The sequence below is a fragment of the Cibotium barometz genome, chromosome 52 (genome assembly GCF_041138505.1).
Source record: "Cibotium barometz isolate CiBa-2024 chromosome 52, ASM4113850v1, whole genome shotgun sequence".
In the NCBI taxonomy this organism is placed as follows: Eukaryota; Viridiplantae; Streptophyta; class Polypodiopsida; order Cyatheales; family Cibotiaceae; genus Cibotium; species Cibotium barometz.
This window is the reverse complement of record NC_141097.1, coordinates 8,409,296-8,428,725: the sequence shown is the minus strand read 5'-3', so window position 1 is coordinate 8,428,725 and position 19,430 is coordinate 8,409,296. Positions and strand designations below refer to the sequence as shown.

General features: G+C 42.8%; 1 protein-coding gene across 3 annotated transcripts; it reads left to right on the top strand.

Annotated features, from left to right (window-relative positions):
• The first annotated feature begins 459 nt into the window (after positions 1–459).
• Positions 460–16,037, top strand: LOC147608755 (uncharacterized). 3 transcript variants are annotated; one of them, XM_086788627.1, is made up of 5 exons: positions 460–646; positions 1,839–1,907; positions 2,043–2,289; positions 2,818–2,877; positions 15,633–16,037. In XM_086788627.1, exons 2-5 carry the CDS (start codon positions 1,899–1,901, stop codon positions 15,866–15,868), a joined length of 552 nt encoding a protein of 183 aa, XP_086644753.1. In that variant the 5' UTR covers positions 460–646; positions 1,839–1,898; the 3' UTR covers positions 15,869–16,037. The 3 variants fall into 3 exon arrangements, with proteins under 3 accessions (XP_086644753.1, XP_086644752.1, XP_086644755.1); XM_086788626.1 differs by having other exon boundaries at positions 490–646; positions 2,047–2,289; XM_086788629.1 differs by having other exon boundaries at positions 490–646; positions 2,047–2,289; positions 2,818–2,899.
• Positions 16,038–19,430: the final 3,393 nt, after the last annotated feature.

Genomic DNA, 19,430 nt, shown 5'->3' with positions numbered 1-19,430 from the left:
GGTGCAATACTGAAAGGTGAAAATTAAGAAACTGCAAAGTAAATGCAGTGTTGTGATCTTTACATTTTGACTATACTCTAGGCATCTTTATTTGTATACAACCTTTAAACCGTCCAAGATTATTTAACGATAGGCTAGATTTGCTTGTTTAAAATGTGTCAAACATGCCACGAAAGGGATTGGGGGTCTGTTTGCACCCATGTGTGCACTAAACCAAGCCCATGACTTGGGCTTCATAGGGGCTAACGTTGTGTAAGAGTGTGTACACACGCAAAGTGTGCACTAATCCAAGCCCATGACTTGGGCTTCATAGGGGCTAACGTCGTGTAAGAGTGTGTACACACGCAAAGTGTGCACCCATGGATTTTCATGTGTGCACTAAACAAAGCCTATGACTTGGGCTTCATTTGTGTAAGACTTGGGCTTCATAGGGGCCAACGGTGTGTAAAAGTGTTCACACATGATCAAGTCAATTCAGTTAACGGTAGAAAATACGCTCGACCACATCTCTACGTGTACGGCATCCTGTACGATGGATATACGTACGGGTTAGTTTCAGTACGTGCCGCCAAAGCTTTGTAAGTAGAACCTGCCTCTGCCGCCGCCGCTGCTGAATGTAGGCTAGCCATGCCAACAACACGCGAAGGTACGAGCATGCCGTACCTTTCTTTCTTTCTTGTATTTTTAGAACTGAAGGTTTCTTAGTGCATGCACATCCATCATGGTAAGGTTTGCCCATGTTTCCATCTAATTCAAAGCCTTTCATGCTCTTACCTGCTTGTGATAATATGCTCCCCACCTACACACATTTCTTGCCAAGCATTGCCCGTGTATCTATCTTCCTTTTGGGGATTCACATAGTTGAACATGGCCATATGGGCCTCTCTCTTTCTGAACATGGCCATATGGGTATGTCTCTTTCTTTCTTTCTTGAGAGGGAGGTGCCAGGGTTCAAATGCTGAACTCGCATGTCAGCGGGCCAAGGCATCACCTCTTAGGCTAGTGCCCACTTTGGACATGCCATTTTTTTGCTATCCACCTACAACATAGATGAATGAGGCTTAACTAAGTGTTACGTCGTAATCGCTCTCTTGCTTTGCCTCTGAACACCCTTCACCAACGATGTGGAGCACATGAATGCCATAAGTGCATGTTAGAGTTGATGTGACCATCACTTTTTGCACATCTTCTTGCAATTAAGAAGTCTTTAGAGATTTTTGACAAAGGTTGATGTCATCATCATTTGTTTCTTAATTTTCTTTCAAGGTTGAGATAGCCATCAATTTTTTATGGGTTATAGATTATATATTTAGGTGTAGGGGTTTGAACTCAAACCTCCTTGAGGACAGTGTGGGCAGTCATCATTTGTTTCCTAATTTCCTACCAAGGTTGAGGTATCCATCAATTTAGGTGTTAGGGTTCGAACTCACAACCTCTTGCGGACGCAATAGCCACCGGACAAGGAGCAAGGGCCACAGATGTGACCATCATTTTATCCTCACCCTTTTAGGGGTGATAGGTTGATTTCAAGGCAGCTTTCTTCCCTAGATTTTTTCTATGGCAAGGGCTTTAAATTCACTAAGCCAATATTGGAAGCATGCTTGATGGTAGTCTAGTCATTGACTGGCTCTGTTTACTGCATCATATGGATCTCTCTGCTATTGTCATTGCTCGTATTGTTTCCATGCTTTTGTAATGGATTAAGGGAATGAACTCCACTCTCCCCCTTCACCCAGTGATTAATCTGTGGCACTTTGTTTTCTTGCGAAGCATGTAACTATTTTACTACATGCTAGAAAAGCTTTCCTATTTGTCTAATTCTTCCCTGCCTGCACCAGATGAACCTCCACCTTTGGAAGATATGTCTGAATTCATAGCAAAGTTGCGCCGGGAGAAAGATGTGCCTGGTGTTTTTCTTTTCTCAACCCCCTAAAGCCTGCTGTCAACTCTTTTATGACAAAAAATAAGCGCATATTTACAATATGTATACGTTTTAATCTCATAAAGAGCTTTTCTGAAAGGTTTGTTTCTTATTTTTGTAGACAGAGCATCTTTCAAAAGGCAAACCCACAGCTGGCGCCACAGCAAAGAGAAGAACGGACACAGTCACTTTAACAGAACTGGATGTTTCTAAGGAAACAGGGCCTGCCAACAGATCGGAACCATTCAAAAGAGGCTTTTTGAACTCCAAGTATGATAAGAAAAGAGAGAAAAGCAAAGCTCAACAGGAAATGCCTTTCTTGAAGGCAGAAAAACATGCAAAGGACCATAAAGTTAAAGAGATTCCTGGTGTGTTTTCACATCTTTCTGTGTCCTTTACAGCAAAAGCCATTTTGTTTAGTAATCAGGCACATATCAATTAGACAGATACCCAACGTACAGTCTTCATGGCTTTGTGATGTAAAGAACTTGCATGCCTAGGACTGTTGTCGCTGTGGTAACTTGCAACAATCTGTCCGAAGCTTTTGGTGTTTATTTTGACAAGAACACTGACTTTTCTTCGTTCCATTATTATATTAAAAAAAAGATGTTGTTTTCTTATTTTTCCTTGTTTTGTTTCCATGAGTAGATCCTTATGTAGTAGCAACTTGAGTGCCCACTGAGGGTGTCTTGGTCTCCCGCCCAAAGGCGATACAATTATGGCCACAAATGGCCCGGATATTGCTAGGGAGCTTATGGGGATCCCAACTCAAGACCTCTCCCTTCGCAGTCACAAACCCAAACCGCTAGGCTACACACCGTTGGATGTTCTTTTTCTCTCTTTAACATAATTGAAGTTTTACCTTTTGGTGCAACTCTTAACTTTAGGCTCTGCAGATTTTCTGAAAGTGAAGCTGGAAGACTCACCAAGGGATGTGCTCAGGAAGGAGTTAGTTGGTGAGTGTCTACCAGTAGTCAGGTCAGAAATTTCAAAAAATGTCGATCCTTGTCAGTTTGTACATGCATGCACATACCTATATATGTATACGTAGGCACACATATAAGCATATACAGATGCATCTGCAGGCACAGAGAGAGAGAAAAGAAAGATATATTAACATCTACAAAAGACCCAAAGGGCCTATGAGACCATGAATAGTACAATGATACCATGGGTACACAGTGCCATGGAAAAACCAAAAAAAGGACGTGAAAACTAAAAACTGAAACATGAATCTGTAAGCCTCCTGATTGTAGATGTGGGCATGGTGAGGGCATGTCATGTCGTCAGACATCTCTCTATAGTGGAGATCCTCAGTGCTCTAGTTCAGGAGCGCCTGGCACGTAGGATGGAGTAGGCCTACCCACTTAGGACTCCTTTGGGACGCGAATATGGCCCTTGTGTACGGCTGGTATGAGCTGATGTCGATGCGGCAGTGTTGGTGAGGGTGACAAATGTGGATGCTCGTGCCGTGAAGGTACATCCCAAAACATCTATGGTCCTCATACTGCATAACCCATGCCAGTGGCCCAAATCCCTCCCGGAACAGGCAGTGAAATCCCCCCCCCGTACCTCATAATATGTTGGGCATCTGAACATATAGCGGGCCTCATCCTCTGCCTCCCTATGGTGCATACTCTATATATCGGCTCCTCTCATGGGATGTTCTCGGTTCTCCTGCCTCTACTCGAAGGCAGGGGGAGGATACTTTGAGATGACCAATTGCAATGCACACAACATTTGACATGTGGATCTGCATGTACCTTGGGTGTCAGTGCACTCTGCACTGGGGTACATAGTGACAGTTTGGGGACAGCAGATCTGTGCGCAACATTGGATGCTATAAGCGCAGCATTAAATGCCTATTGTTTGCATTATTTGTCCAAAGCAAACTGGCCGACAGCCCTAAAACTGACCGACCAGCAGCTTTTGTCCATATATAAGCAAGTGCTTGTATTCAGCCTAATTCATTCATCATCAGTCAAGACTATCTGTAGAATTCAGGCATCAGGACAGCATTCAGCATCCTTCCTCTCCAGGCAAATCATTGCAGCTCCTCTTCAGCATTCAGCCAACATATGTGCAGTCTTACAGCTATCCTGGATTTGCATAAGTGGCCCAAAAGAGGCTTCTACAGTGCCCTTGGATTTGGTGGATTTGGTGGCCCAAAAGAGACTTCTACATTGCCCTTGGATTTGGTGGATTCTCAACCGACGTACTGTAACATGCCCATCTTCAATAATAATATATATCCATTTGATAGATGAATTTATGGTTTTTTTATGATGTAAAAATTATCAATTTTAATAATCGAGCTATTTCCACTTGGAATCTTAAAATTCTGAGTCCAAATTTGGAATCTGCGCGTGATTTTACCCTAATATAGGATTTTACAGCACTCAAAACAAACACCGGATCAAGTCTCTACGTGAATTCTTAGTTATTTTCAATTAAAATACAGTAAACTTCAGACCTTAATGAATGCATGACCGGTGTTCGATTGATGAACGGTCTGCACCCCTACGACCAGGGAAACACCTCGGACAATTTCGCCGAAAAAAATGTTCACAGCCATCGAGGCATATCAAGACCGGTGTCCCAAAATTAGGGGTCCCCGCCCCAAAAAGATGCCGTTCACATACCCAGGCATCCGTACAACGGCCGCGTAAGGACCAAAGGCCAACCGCCCTAACACACGGTCCCCACTGGCCGTCACGTGGATATCTATGCGGCCACTGACCCGGAAGGTACATGCGTACCGCATCTTTTGCCCACGTACAAGCACCATCCCTTTCCCCAGACTCATGCAGACATAGACCGACGTACTTTTAATGTACACTGTCCTTTGTACCTCACTTTGCTCTCCCTTTTCCTACACCCGTATCCCGTACCAACTCCTTTATAAACCCCTCAGTACCCCCATGGTCGATACCCCGACATCCTGTGCTGCCCGTACTCGACACTCTGTGCGGGACTGTGCCCGACAACCCTCCGCAGCCCCTCTCCCAGCAAGCTCTTTTTAGCCTATCTCCAAGTAAGCTCTGCAGAATTTTTTTCATTATCTCATCCTTGTGTTGAATAGAGGGTGTCCTTAGCTGCTCTCCTTCCCTCCCCCCTCCCCCCCCCCTCCCCTCGTGTGAATAGACTTAAGGGAGAACTCTCCCTGTCTCCCTATAGGTGCAACCTTTTGCCCCAAATTCTAGTTTAAGGACACCTTTTCTCCCTCCCCTCCCCCATTTGCAATGACTTTAGTAAGGGCTCTTAGAGATGGTTTCCACCTAGGAATTTTATGCTCATAAAGTGAGCAAACAAACTCCGATTCGTGATCCGACTGAAGTGTTGAGTTCGCGGCAACATGGGCTACGAGAAGGTGAATAGAATGGCTCCTCCTCGAAGACGCCAAAATATCACCTCGAGAAGCACGCACAACGACGACTCTAGAGGGAATGTCCCCGATGCAGCCCTAACTCTCCCCTTGGGAATCCCACAAGGAACTAATGGCCAAGTTACCTTAATAATCGTTTAAAAAAGGAGTTTTTTGATTAACTCTTAATGTTAATATTAATTATGTAAGAAAGAAGTTGCTACTTTTCTTGCTTTGAAAATACCCAAATTCTTGCGAAATCGTTGCTTTCGCGAGAAAATGATGTTGTCTCTTGTATCTTATGGTTTAGTTAACCAGTTGTGTTGTTATCTTGATTAAGTTAAAAGTACAAGTACATCTTCTCATTGCCTTAATGCTGACTCCGTTTCCGTACTGTGTAGCCGGGCGGCGACGTTAGTGAAGCCCAGAGTCGGCCCAAGGTATCCCTCCTACCATTGGGAAGATGAGATTCGCCGGTTTAGATAGAGTATTATGATACTGCCTAGTTCTGCGGGCCCAGGCTGTGCAGTAAATAAGCCCACCTTAGTGTGTAGACATCCCTCTCACTGTCTCAGGAACGGGAGGATCAAGTGATGGAGCCTGAGAGGCCAACAGGCCGGCTTGAGTCCTCGCCAGATGCCGACGATGAGGTGTATGGTCCCATAGGGATTGCTCAGTCTTTAGAGGCTAAAAGACTCAATTCTAGATTATCGGTAGAATAAAGCAAATGAATAAGAGAGCCTGGATCTGGCTACAAATAATTTTGAACATTGTATCTTTCTTTTTTTTTAATCTCCTATTTGTTAGTAGTGTTGTATCATTACTAAAGGCTGTTTAAACGAACGATGTGTAAATTAAGAAACTTGTCTATATATATCGCACAACGTGGTAGGACTAATTAGAAAACAAAATTGATGCATGAGTTGGGTGAAAAGTGGGAGGATGGAATGCATTGACAGCACCATCCTATGGATGGGTGGACTCGATTAGTCGAGTAGCTTTCCAACAGATTAATTGAAAGTTCTACGTTAGGTAAGTAGGTTTCTAGGCAACTCTACTCTAGAGGACTAGGCCAGCGGTTGTGCCTTACATAGATGGAAAAGCATTGTTTCTAGGAATCAAGAATAGAGGTTACCTGAGTTAAGGTCAGTCACTCTACGAGTGATTTGATTTTAAGAGTCATTTAGAAGACCACGCTCCCCCTGCGGGATAGAACCAGGTCTTACCTATTAATCGTATCCTTGTATCTTTACATGGTCAAGGTGTCGACAACGAGTAGAACATTTTTCTCGAGTTAGACTTAGTAGACTATCTTATGGTTTCCCCTATTTAGGAAGGGGGGAACCTTACACGTGCGGTCTTCCTCATCCTTGTGTTGGGCAGTAACCATTGATTACTCTCTAGTTGTATAATTAGACTTAGTCAGACTTCCTCTTGAGTACATCTCCATTACACTAATTGAGCTTGTTCTAAAGTATTGTCCAACAATTCTCTAAAGAAGTAGAATAAGCAAATACTCCTTCTTGCTGCTTGCAGGGAGGACCTTCAGTGGGTATTTGGGACCCAATACTATGTCGTCTACTCTCTTCTATTCTCTCTCTCTCTCTACTCGGTGAATGGATGCTAAAGATCTCACCAAAGTAAAGGTTTGAAGAAGACTTGTTGTGCATTACCACGGTCAATCTCAGTGCATGTAACATTGGTATCATAGCATCAGGTTGGCGACCCAACTCAACTACCTAAAGAAGTGAGAGCATTTGGTGGATGGTAATACTGCGGTCCAGAAAAACTACCCAGGCCTCCACCAAGTCGAGAGAGACATCTCATTAAGAAGAAAGCCAACAAGAAGTTATGGAGACACAAAGTCTCCAAAGCGACACACCCAAAGAAAGTACGCTTCTGTCAAGCACAAAAGAGCTCCTAAAAATAATGATGGAGCAAATAAATTCATTGAAGATGCAGCTTGCAATAGAAAAAGAGAAGCCCAAAGAAGGCCTCGCAGATCTAGCAAAAATTTTCTAAAGGAGAGTGTAGGAGAAGAAAACACAGCCACTGATGAAAACACATCAATGTCTTCTTCCTCCAAAAAATGCAGAAGAGGAAAGGGAAGAGATCGCAGATGAAGTGGGCAGCCAAGGAACCTAGGCAATTGACACCATGTTGGAGTATGCACAATGGAAGCATAAACAAAAAAAAGAGAGAGAGAAGGAGAGACAAAGATTGTAGACAAGATCACTTTTCTGTAGAAACCTTTTAGTGTGGAGTGTGATGCTTGTAGAAATTGCATTGGAGCTGTCCTAAATCAAGAGGGACATGTCGTGGCTTATGAGAGCCGTTGTTTACATGATGCCAAGCTTTCTTTGGGCATCTATGAGAAAGAGTTATTGGCTAGTTCATGCCTTAGCCACTTGGAAACATTATCTTCTTGGGGCTGATTTTACGGTGAAGATAGATCACGAAAGTCTAAGATACTTTCTCACACAAACCAAGCTCTCTAATCATGAAGGATAACTGTCTATGTGTGGTGTCTAGCATGAGGCAAAAGGTTATTGTAGAGTGCCATGCTCCTCCCTATGCTGGTCATAGAGGAATCTTGCCTACTATGCGCATGATTGAGCGCTATTTCTTTTAGCAAGGTATATGCAAGGACATAGAAGCATATGAATGTGCATGTATTACCTGTCAAAGGTAAATTTCAATAGACAAAAGGCTCTTGGATTGCTTCAGCCGTTGCCTATTCCCTCACAGCCATGGGAAAGCATTGCTATGGACTTCTTGCCAAGGACCCAGCACAGTGAGGATGCTATTTGGATGATTGTGGAGAGGTTTAGCAAGCAAGCATAATTTTTGCCTGTCAAGAAGGCCATCAAACTTGAGCATATGGTAAACGTCTTTCTTGCATAAGTGTTCAAGCATCATGGTATGCCGAAGTCCATTGTGGGGGATAGAGATCCCAGGGACCACGAGCCTATTTGGAGGCTTCTCTTTGATAACGTTTGTTTTTTGCTCACTACAGGTGTTACGTGTACCAGATCACAAATCTGAGCACATAGTCATGATCCTCATCAGAAGGGTGCCCTGCTACATCCCTCTGCATTAGTTTTTCTGCTACTTCACCTGGGGGTCCTATGTGGGCACCACATCAGCTGGTTTTGCTGTTGTTCGGCCTCCATGTGCTGCCCCGATCTGCCCATGGGGCCGAACTTAAGTGCCCAGGGCCCAAGTTGGTGGGCTCCCGGTTTGGGCACCCTATGTTAGAATGCATGCATCTCATTGAGTGTGGGATCTGGTCTTATTATTGGCACCTATGTATTTTTTTAATGTTTGCTAGGTCGTGGGCTGTTGTCAACTAGCTACATGGGGGCAGTTGGCCAGCTACATGGCCTCCCTATATAAGGGCCTCTCTCTCCTTAAGTTGGTAGAATGCATCCCTCTCATCCACGGTCGATTTGAACACTGCTTTCTTCCTGGTAAGCTCATGTAATGGCGAGGCAATGCAAGCAAAATGCTTTATGAAGCGCTGATAATATGAGCATAAGCCAAGAAAGCTTCGTACATAATGTATGGATGTCAATTCTGGCCAATTGAGAACGGCATTAAGTTTTGTGGGATCCATTCATACACCATCCTTGGATACAATGTGCTCCAAATAGTGTATTTCCAAAAGTAAGAATTCACTCTTTTTGCCGTTTATAAAGAGCTTATGGCCAAATGAGCTCTCTATTCCTCCTCACTCTTGGAGAACACCAAGCTATCATCAAAGAACACACTTGTGAATTTTTGATGCTCACAGAAAATATGATCCATCATTCTATTGAATGTAGCCGGGGCATTCATGAGACCGAACGGCATGACTAGGTACTTATTAAGTCCAAAAGCTGTTCAGAATACCATCTTGTGAACATCTTGCTATACCACAAGCACCTAGTGATACCCGCTCTTCAAATCAATGTGGCTAAAGCATGCTGACCCATCAAGCTTATCAAGAATGTCATCTATGCATGGAATCGGAAAACAGTTCTTGATAGTAAGCTTGTTTAATGCCTGGTAGTCAACACACCCATCCTTCTTTTGTATGAGGAGTATGCGGGAGCAAAATGGCGAGGAGCATGGCTAAATCAAACTCTTCTCCAAAAGCTCATTTATTTGCTTCATTATCTCCTCTTGTTGCGCAACACCCACGCGGTAGGTGGGTATATTAGATGGAGAATGTCCTGGAACCAAGTCAATGTGATGATCCTTGGGCCTTTGAGATGGTAGCCCTCCAAGTAGAGTGTCGGCAAAGCAATCTTTATTTTCGGCAAGAAAATTCAGCTTCTCTTGAGTGAGAGTATGCACGTGCACATCACGCGGAAAGACCCTTTTTCATTGCTTTATTAATATGTATGTGAGATACAATGGGAATAAAGTCTCCCTCCTTGTCGGCCTCAATAACATGCATGCAGGCTTTATGCATAAAAGAAATTCCATTTGTCTTGTATCCTTGCAGGGATCAAGACGGTGGTGCCATGGCTTGCCAAGCAACACATCACATCCATTCAATGGTGCAACCAAAAAGTTTTCATGGTCCAAATACCCTTGAATATGCACACAGAGCTTGCCTATGATAGGCGTAACCTGCACCTCTTTGCCCACAAAGGCGGCTTTGGCCTCAATCTGGGATCCCAAGTCCCTACATGAGTGCTCAAGGCGGCAGCCGTTTGCACAAAGATGAAGTTATCCGTGGCACAATCATCAAGCATAAAGAGAGCGGACTGATCCTTGATTTGGCCCCAAGCTTTGCATACCACCCTTTCATTGCCTTCACGACTTGTATTCCCTTGCACATTCAATTTAGGTTGCTTGTTGTTTTCATTCTTCTTCCGTTGAGGACATTCTCTAAACATATGGTCTTTGCTCCTACATGCAAAGCACTTCCCTTCGTTCACATATTGATCCCTTTGCTCCAGTGTGAGTCCAAATGTTATGTACTTAGCACTTACTCATAGGGTTAGGAACTAATCTAGCAGGGTTAGGGGAGCCCTGGGATTAGGGAAAGCAAGCTTGGATAGGTGGCTAAGGTTCAATATTAATAAATCGAAGATTATTGGTTATTTATGACATGACTGCTATTTATAGCAACAATAAGCACTATATAAGTGACTCTTGGGTTATTATTGATTCATTGTGGTCTCGACCTGGACCAAGAGGCTTATTCCTGCCATGAACATGGTGGATCACAGGCAGTCTTGCCGACGGTCCCTTAGGACAAGCTCTAGTGGTATGGGACACCAGGATTGGCTGGCTTGGCCTGTGGGGGTGGAACCTAGCACGGGGGAGGTTCAGGGACGCAAACCTATGGTTGGGTGGTGAGCTTGTGTGCACCCCTTTTATTTGGTTTCTCTAACCTTGTTCGTGCCTGCGTATTAGGTTGAATCCTGGAGGGATCTTACAATTGGTATTAGAGCAAGCCTAATCGCAAAGGCGGGAAAAAGCAAGGTTTGCATGTCATCATGTTTTTATCAAGATTGCCTAAGCCTGGTATCTCTCAGTCACCATGTCTGAGTTTTGAATCTGCAAAAAGTAGGTGCTTTTTCAGGTTTTGCTAGCAGGATAAGGGTTCATGTGGATTCTAAGAGAAGGGGAAGAACGGGGAGATTTGTATGCATGCATGCAGGTGGAATCGTCCTGGGGAACCCTTGGTCAACCCTAGGTTTTCTCTTTGATGTAAGCGTTGCAGTTTAGGACTGTTGTCATGGGCTGTCGACTAGCAGCCAGACATGTAGGAAAAAGAGCATCATGTGCAAATTCTGAGTAGTAGGTGGCCGTCTAACATGATTGGATATGCTTTGCCCTAGGCGCCAACAACAGCCAACGGAGGCTGCGCAAGGCTGTAGGCCTAGACCAGACCGTATAGCAACAACAGACTGTCTAAAAATGGCATTTTGTCTAGCCCTAAAAAGGGGATTTATCTGAATTATTCTGGATATATTAGATTTCTTCCATCCTTTTTGTGTCTTGCTGTTGGCCGACAACCTCTGGCTTGGCTGACCAACAGTCCCCTTGACTATATATAGCATTGCCTCTTCATTCAGTCTTTTGTACCACTTCATAGACATGTAGGTTGTGAGTGGGATGGTCCCTCATATGAGGCCTTGCATACTACAGAGCTTCAGAAAGAGAAGCTATGAAGAAGAGGAGTGTTTATAACATTCTGGTCTCCTCATGCAAAGGCACTATGTTTATTCGTGCCATAAATGCCTCTGTGGCGGGGACAGTAGTGACAGGGGAGTTTATCTTTAGGCATATACGCTAGGCTATACAGGTGATTGGCCCAAACAACATTGTGTAGGTGATAACAAACAATGGGTCAAATTGTGTTTCCATGGGAAGGATGCTTGAAGAAGAGGTCCCCAAGATTGTATGGACACCTTGTGCTGCACATAGCCTTGATTTGATGATAGAAGATGTGGGAAAGTTGGATTGGGTGAGAAACATTTTTTCTGTAGCCTCTAGTATGGTGAACTTTGTCACCAAGAGGCCGAAAGTGCTGAGCATGTATAGAGCCAATTCTGATCTTGAGCTCTTGGAGCCATCCAAAACCCGCTTTGCCTAGATGTTCATTGTGGTGGAGAGGCTTGTCAAGGTGCGCCATGGCCTAATGCGCACAGTGGTATGTCGTGAGTGGGCAACATGGGATGACAAAGATGCACCAAAGTGAGTTTCATTTGCTAGTATGGTCATGAGGGAGACTTGGTGAAATGATGCGCAGACACTTGTTAAGACACTCAATCCCATGTATAGTGTTCTTGACTCACAGACATGGAGGGGAGTACCATTGGGCTCCCCATGAGTTCATGGACAAGATTGGAGAAGCCCTCAATGCTTGTACATTACTGTCTCCTAAGAGGTTTAACTCTTATTCTTTCTCTTAAAGTTAGATAGATCATAGAACTTAGAAGTATGAAGTATATGCTCATTTCTTACTTTTTGTTTTTCCACTTGCAACTTTGAACTCATATGCAAAGTTCATGATATTAGGGAGATATGGAATCAACGCTAGGATTGGTTTCATAGGCCAATCCACGTAGATGCACACATTTTGCATCCTCGTTGGAGAGGTGAGGAGTAGTATTTGAGTGAAGAGCTAGAGGCAGGATGGAGCTCTTACATTTCTAGGCTAGCGGATATGGTGATGTGCAACTTATGAGAAAGCTAGAGAATGAGCTTCTCATATATCAGAATAGTAGCCACATGTTTGGATGGCCAATAGCACAACTGAGGGACACACAATTGGAGCCTGTCTTGGTGGGAGAAATATGGCATTGGTACTCCATACTTGGTAAGTAACAAGTTACTAAGTATAGTTCTATGGCTCTTCACTTCTAAGGGTAACCACTCTTGAAAATGACGATTCAGCCCACCAATACGCCGCCAACACTCAAAGAGGCTTTTGAAGGGGTGGAGAGGTGCCAGGAAGGGTTTTGAGATGAGGCCACAAGGACTTGGGTAACAATCCAACATTCCATCTCTTTTTTTTTGTAGAAGAGGTTCTTACGGAATTTTGGGGAAATTCATAAATCAAGCAAAATTAAAATTGAATAGGGCATTCTCTCTCGCTCTTCCGTACAAACCCTACTAAGGCTAATTTTAGGGTTAAGGCTAGCTAATTTTAGGATTAGGGCTTGGCTGTGGGCATCCTACAAGTTGGAGTTTGTTTGCTCTGATACCATAGTGAGGACTTCTCAGCCTATTAGTAATTTATAAAACATGATTAAAACATGATTAAAGATGTAACACTAAAAGTAAAGGTGTTTAAAGTTGTGTTGTGTTGCATTGAGACACAAGGCCTTGTTAAATAAGGCGTGAATAGGTACAAATGAAGAGGCGCATCCCTGACAAAAGGGTGTGACTCTTGAATGAATAGTTATGTCCTTTGGACATAGAGATGTGTCTCTTTAAATAGACATGTCCTTTGGTGATGACCCATGTGACAGGGTGTGACCCTTCACTAGTGTCCTTTCATGATTAAGAGTAATTAGAGGGATTATGTCACAATCGTGACAAGTAATCGAGTGAAGCACTAGCTTGTGCTTTTCCCATGACAACTCCTCAATCCCCACATCCATGGGTTCTATCCTTGTTAGATTCAGCTATGATACAAATTATAGGTTTCCACAAACCACACCCAAGGATTATCTGACCTAGAACCGAAACGCTAACGAGCTCGGGGGTGATTCAAGGTACTAAACCTATAGTTGGGTGGTGAGTCGCTAGCCACAATCCATCGCGATCATGTGATGCGTGCGATGATGTCGGGTCTATGAAACCCTAAGGTCTAATTGCCGCGAGCCTTGCAACTCATGGCCACGAGATTCTGCACGCTACCTTGGTAGCCTTGGGCCTACCTCGTGACTACTTGACCTCTTGGGTCTAATAAGTGCTTTATATCTAATAAGTGCTTTATATAGTAACAACACCACCTTGCAACTCCATGGCCACGAGATCCTGCACGCTTCCTTGGTAACCCTGGGCCTACCACGTGACTACTTGACGTCTTGGGTCTAATAAGTGCTTTATATAGTAATAACCCGGCTATTATTGACTCTTGCTTTATTTATAAGCTTTCGTGCTTTATTTATAAGCTTTTATCCATTAGTAGTCCTAGGCTATTAATTATAAGCTCTTAGCCAATCTATACCTCTTTTTGCTAGTGCCCTTAGTTCACATGTGAACCCTCAAGGTCACCACGCCCCAGCTAAGCCCTTAACCCTAATCTTAGGTTAAACCTAACCCTAATTTTGGGTTAGCACATGCCCCTAGCCCTAATCCTAGGCTTGTCGGGACGTAACAGTAATGGCACCCCATCTTCTTGAGGTGTAGGGCCTTCTGGGAATCCTAAGACCCTTATATTTAGCTCCTTTGCTTTCCTGCGTTTTTCCTCTTCCAATGTTGCCATCATGAGGCATTTTGCTAGGGAATAGTCGTCTTTTGTTTCTTCAAGGTTTCTTCTTCTAGGCCCACTTGGAGTTTTACATTCTCAGCTTTCAACTGTTTACATCCATTTTCTCAAGGCAGCCTGCATATATACACTCCCTTCCTCCAACCCCTTCACCTACATAGAGGTCCTAAACTCCTCAAACTCGTGCTGGAGTTCTGCCATTTTCTTTTTACATTCTGTACATTTGGCCTCACTTAATTGGTGGCCGTTGGTCAGGGTTTCCTTAGAGGCAGCCAATTCCACTCTCATGGCTTCAATTACTCCTTCAAATTGCTTTCTTTGGGCGGGTCTCCTTCATAGACTTAATCTCCCTTTCCATGGCATCCTCTTGTACACCCAAGATGCAAGCATCGCTTCCAGCCCATACGTGACCTTCCCTTCCCATTGTTTGCATGGGCATTCAGTTTCCCCAAGTTTCTGTCAATTTTTCCTGCGATCCAAGCCACTTATCTTGTCATTGCTGTGAACCTGCACTTGCAAAAATCAAGGAAAGAATGCGAGGATGAACGCCCTGTGTGATGGATTGAAGGTGGACCGTAACAGTTCCGGTGACGGTGACATGGGCAAGGAGGTGCGCAGTGTGAACGGAGCAGCGGCAACCAGCAGGAAGCACGAATGGGGGGGAGGGGGGAGGTGGGCCAGATATACGCAGAGCATACAGAGCTGGTGATGGCGACGCAGGCAGGCACCAGTGCACAGCGCGATCAGGGTGGCGGCTACCAGTGGGAAGCGCAGGGGTGGGGGGGGTTGAGAGAGAGAGAGAGAGAGAGAGTTGTATAGTCTTGTGATAGAAGTTACATAAAGCTTCTCCCAAACTCTGTTAGAAAGAAAGAAAGAAAGTTATATAAAACATCTTCAAAAGACCATAAGGTCTATGAGACATAAGGGATTACAAAGATTGTGTTACAAAAAACTGGTAAACAGACGAAAAAGACAAAATAATGCTGCCTAGCTAAAGACAACATGAGAGAGAGAGAGAGAGATTTTGGGTCAAGGAGAGACAGATATACACGGAGCGTACAGATCCAGCAACGGCGATGCGGGCAGGTCCTGGTGCACAACCCGAACAGGGCGGCAGGCCACCGGCGCACAGCGTGAATGGGGGGAGGTGGGGCACGAACAATGAGAGAGAGAGAGAGAGAGAGAGAGAGAGAGAGAGTTGTATTGATGGTGGGACCAAACATATGTAACGACTGTAGTGTTGTGATAGAAGTTGCATAAAGCTTCTCCCAAATCCTACTAGACAACATGAGAGAGAGAGAGGTTTTGGTTCAAGGAGACACTTAACTTTGGAATATGAAAATTTCATTTGAAAGCTGTGTGAAAAAAGGCCTCCAAAAGTTTACTTCTCTTTATCATTATTACAGGCATGCTGGAACCAACAAAAGAGATTGTGAAAGATGTCATGGACAATGAGGTCATTAAATCTGGCTTAGAAGATCCAGAAGTTATGGTTGCTGTTCAAGAGATTGCAGCTAACCCAGACTCCATACAAAAGCACAGGAATAATCCTAAAGTGGTGACTTTTTACTCACAACTGGGCAAGCTGATGGGTGACAAAATACAATTACAAGAGAGCAGTAAGTTTTGTGGAAAGCACTGAAGTCATTTTAAAGACAGCAATGGATTTTCTGGAAATCAATGAGTTTTGGGATGACATAACCTGCTATTTTCAGATGATTTAAGCTTTGACTGACTGCTTGTGAAAGTATTAAATGTAAGTGGATCAGGTATTGTTTTGGATTGTTTAAGTGCTCAAATTAGTTTCATGCCCAATCATGTATTCTTTTTCCAAAAAGTTATTGTTTTTTTATATAATCCCATGTAGTGTAGGGTAATATACATTGTTGTCTTTTCAAAGAAAAGCAATCACTTCAGTTCATGCAAAAGATGGCCTTTCCTGGATGGACACCACGTGCAATACGGGTTTTTATGTGGGCCACTGTAGAGCGTTTAAAACAATCTTTTGGTAGATAGGCAATGTGGAATTCATATGAAAGTCACAAACAGGAAAACATGTGAGTTCTAGTGACATGACTTGTTATTGATGTTCATGGCAAAATTTATGAAATTGAAGTCGAGCCATAATTGGATGACAAAGGTTTAAAGAACAAGTGATTGGCATGTGCATGGGAAAACCAAGGGAGATAAAAGACTGATTTGAGCAAGCTACCAAGAGAGTGAAATGTCTAAGGAATTCTCTCGATTGGAGATATGACATATGAAGCCTTCACTTAGATAGGCTTAAAATTAACAATAAAAGTAGTCTCAAGTTAGTTTACATTGAGCTTGAAATTATGATTTGAACTATAATAACAAAGATTCCCTAGTTTTGTTACTTGGCCACATAAGACATCCTTAACACCGTTGGGTGGTCTCAAGGGTGGCCTAATAAAAAACTCAAATGGCTGCATGTGCAAGTTATCCTAAGGAATCTTGTGAGCTCCTAAGAAATCTTGTAAACTCTTGCTCACTAACCTTACACTAGAAATATGTCTTTCTTGGAATCATTAGTCTCTCTAAGAGTTGCACTTAAGGAGGAAGGTGCCCATGCATCTCTGGTCATGGTATTGACTAGACTTGGAATAAGCCACGAATGAGGTCTCATAGTACATAGGGCACTTGAAAAGACAATGGTCCTACATCTTCAACTCCCTCATTGCAGACGTTGTGAGAGCGTCATGACTTTGTATCACTATATAATGTTGTCTCACATCTGGAATCATGCAAGTAGACCATGATTTGGCCAATGACAATCCTCATAGCATGTGAGATGTGCCTACGAAATACCTAGTCATCTTGAAATTGCATCTTTGTCAAAAAATGAAATGGTTCAAACCATGTCATGAAGAAAGACATTAGGTGATTTTCATCAGGCAATTGGATTTGTTTTTTATTTGCCAAGGTTAAGGTTAGGGGATCAGGGTGCGTAGAGGGTATTCTTTGCACGTGTCAAGAGAGGAGCTATTTCTTGATCCTTTAGTATCACCATGCTCTAGGTAGAAAATTTGTTGCTAGGGAGAAAAACTTGTGAAGGTAGGTGGTTGTTTTGGAAGATCGTATCAAACTCCAGGATGAAGCTTTCTAGAGGATGATCTTGTGTGACATCGAGGGCTTGCTCCTAAAGAGCCTAAAGAACACATAATCTACCACCTCTCAATTCAAGCCCAATCCTTTTAGTGAAGGTTAAGCCCCCTAAAGAGTGCCTCATACATAGCTACTAGTGGGACCATTAAAGACTTTGTGTTTGGACCTTGAAAATGGGCTTGGAAACATTGTTTCTCCAATCATGTAAGAAATTCTAACAAAGCCTCTCATGGTAAATCATGGGCCCAAAAAACCACCTCCAAATATGTGTAGTAGGAGTGCACAACCTTTGTACGTATGTGAATTTAAGTTTGGTCAATCCCACCCCTATAAAGGTTATTTAAATCCCTCTCTATTGTCCCACACCATTGTGCCATATTGGTTGCTTTGTTCCTCTTTTAGTTATGTGGACATACCCTATCTCTAACAAGCTAATTAATTTAGATGGTCTTGTGCATACTTGAATTGGAATAGTCCCAAACTCTTGGTAATCAATCAAAATAAGATTTTTTTAACTATTCTTGTGATTTTTCATAAGAAATAAATTATTTTTTAGTACAAATGTCACACGAAGAGTGCTAAGGATGCTAATGACGTATGTCCAAGTACTTTACTATTAGGGTGGCAAGTTCACTATGGGTATAGACCAAGCTTTTTGTTTTGTGTGCATGGCATGCATCTTCTACATTTCTTTGGACACCTTGACACGTGTCTCTTGCATCCATTTCTTTCATCATTATTTTCTTGTTTCAGTGCATTGTTATCAAGGGCATTTTATAAGCAATATTTTAGACCTACATTTTCTTGCTTCAAGTCTACCAAGGTCTTATACTTGGTGATGATTGTTTTTTTCATTCAAGCAAGTTCTTGTGGATGATTCATTACAAACTATTGCAAAAGAGACTCTTGCCATCTCATAGGATTTGGATGTCATCATTCACATCAAACCTATCAAGGGCCACTCTGTCTCATCAATTATGTTACTCAAGAAAAAAGACTACAGCCATTCTTTAACAATCCAAGAAATAGGTCCAACCTTTTGATTTTTGAAGAACTACTAGCCCTGTCACAACTTAAACAAAAAGGAGAGAAACTAAAAAAGGGTCAAATCAGAAAGTAAAGTAGTCAAATGGGCAATGCTAACTAAGGGGTGAGTGCTTATTAAACACGAAAGTACCCAAACCTCATGGAGACAAGGAATGGTTTATGCTTTGTATCTTGAGCTCAGTACTCTCTCTCTCTCTCTCTCTCTCTCTCTCTCTCTCTCTCTCTCTCTCTCTCTCTCTCTCTCTCTCTCTCTCTCTCTCACACACACACACACACCCACATGGGAGAAAACAGAGAAACCTACAAAGGTGCTTCTTACATATATGGGAGTTGGCCAAACACCTAATTGAATTTCTCTATTACATTACATATAGCATAGTCGCCTACTATCTGGACAAGATCTCACAAGTTACATAACAAGATGGTATGATGGCAACTCTCAGGATGAGCCTCTTCTCCAATTAACTACATATATTTTTACTTTGACTCCAAGTTCCACCGAAGATGTTTTTTTCTTTTTGGAGGGACACAATTTTCCTTAGTCTTCCAAGATCACGCAATGTTTGTAGACCTCCTCACCCAACAGGAAGACAAACAACAACCCTAACAGATACATTGAAAACCTTTGGGAAATGGAAATTGAACAAACTTCAAGAAATATCATATGAAACTTAAAAATCAACCAAACATAGAACATAAGAACAAAATCAAATTGGTACAACCACCCCCCCCCCAAAAAAAAAAAAGAGTGGCTCCTTTTCCCCTACATGGATATTTGAATTATTGTTAATCAAAATAGAAGTGTAGTATACATATAAACAACTAAAAAGATCAATGTACTACTAGCATAGTATGTTATGTAACAACGGTACAAGAAAAATACCTATTCTTCTGGAAGCCTTTCATAAAAACTACTAGAGAACCACTATATGTCTTATTTTCTAGTGATACCAACTCTCAAGGTTAAAAACCCCAAGGAAAAAATGACATACACACACATAAGACGGAGAGAGAGAGAGAGAGAGAGAGAG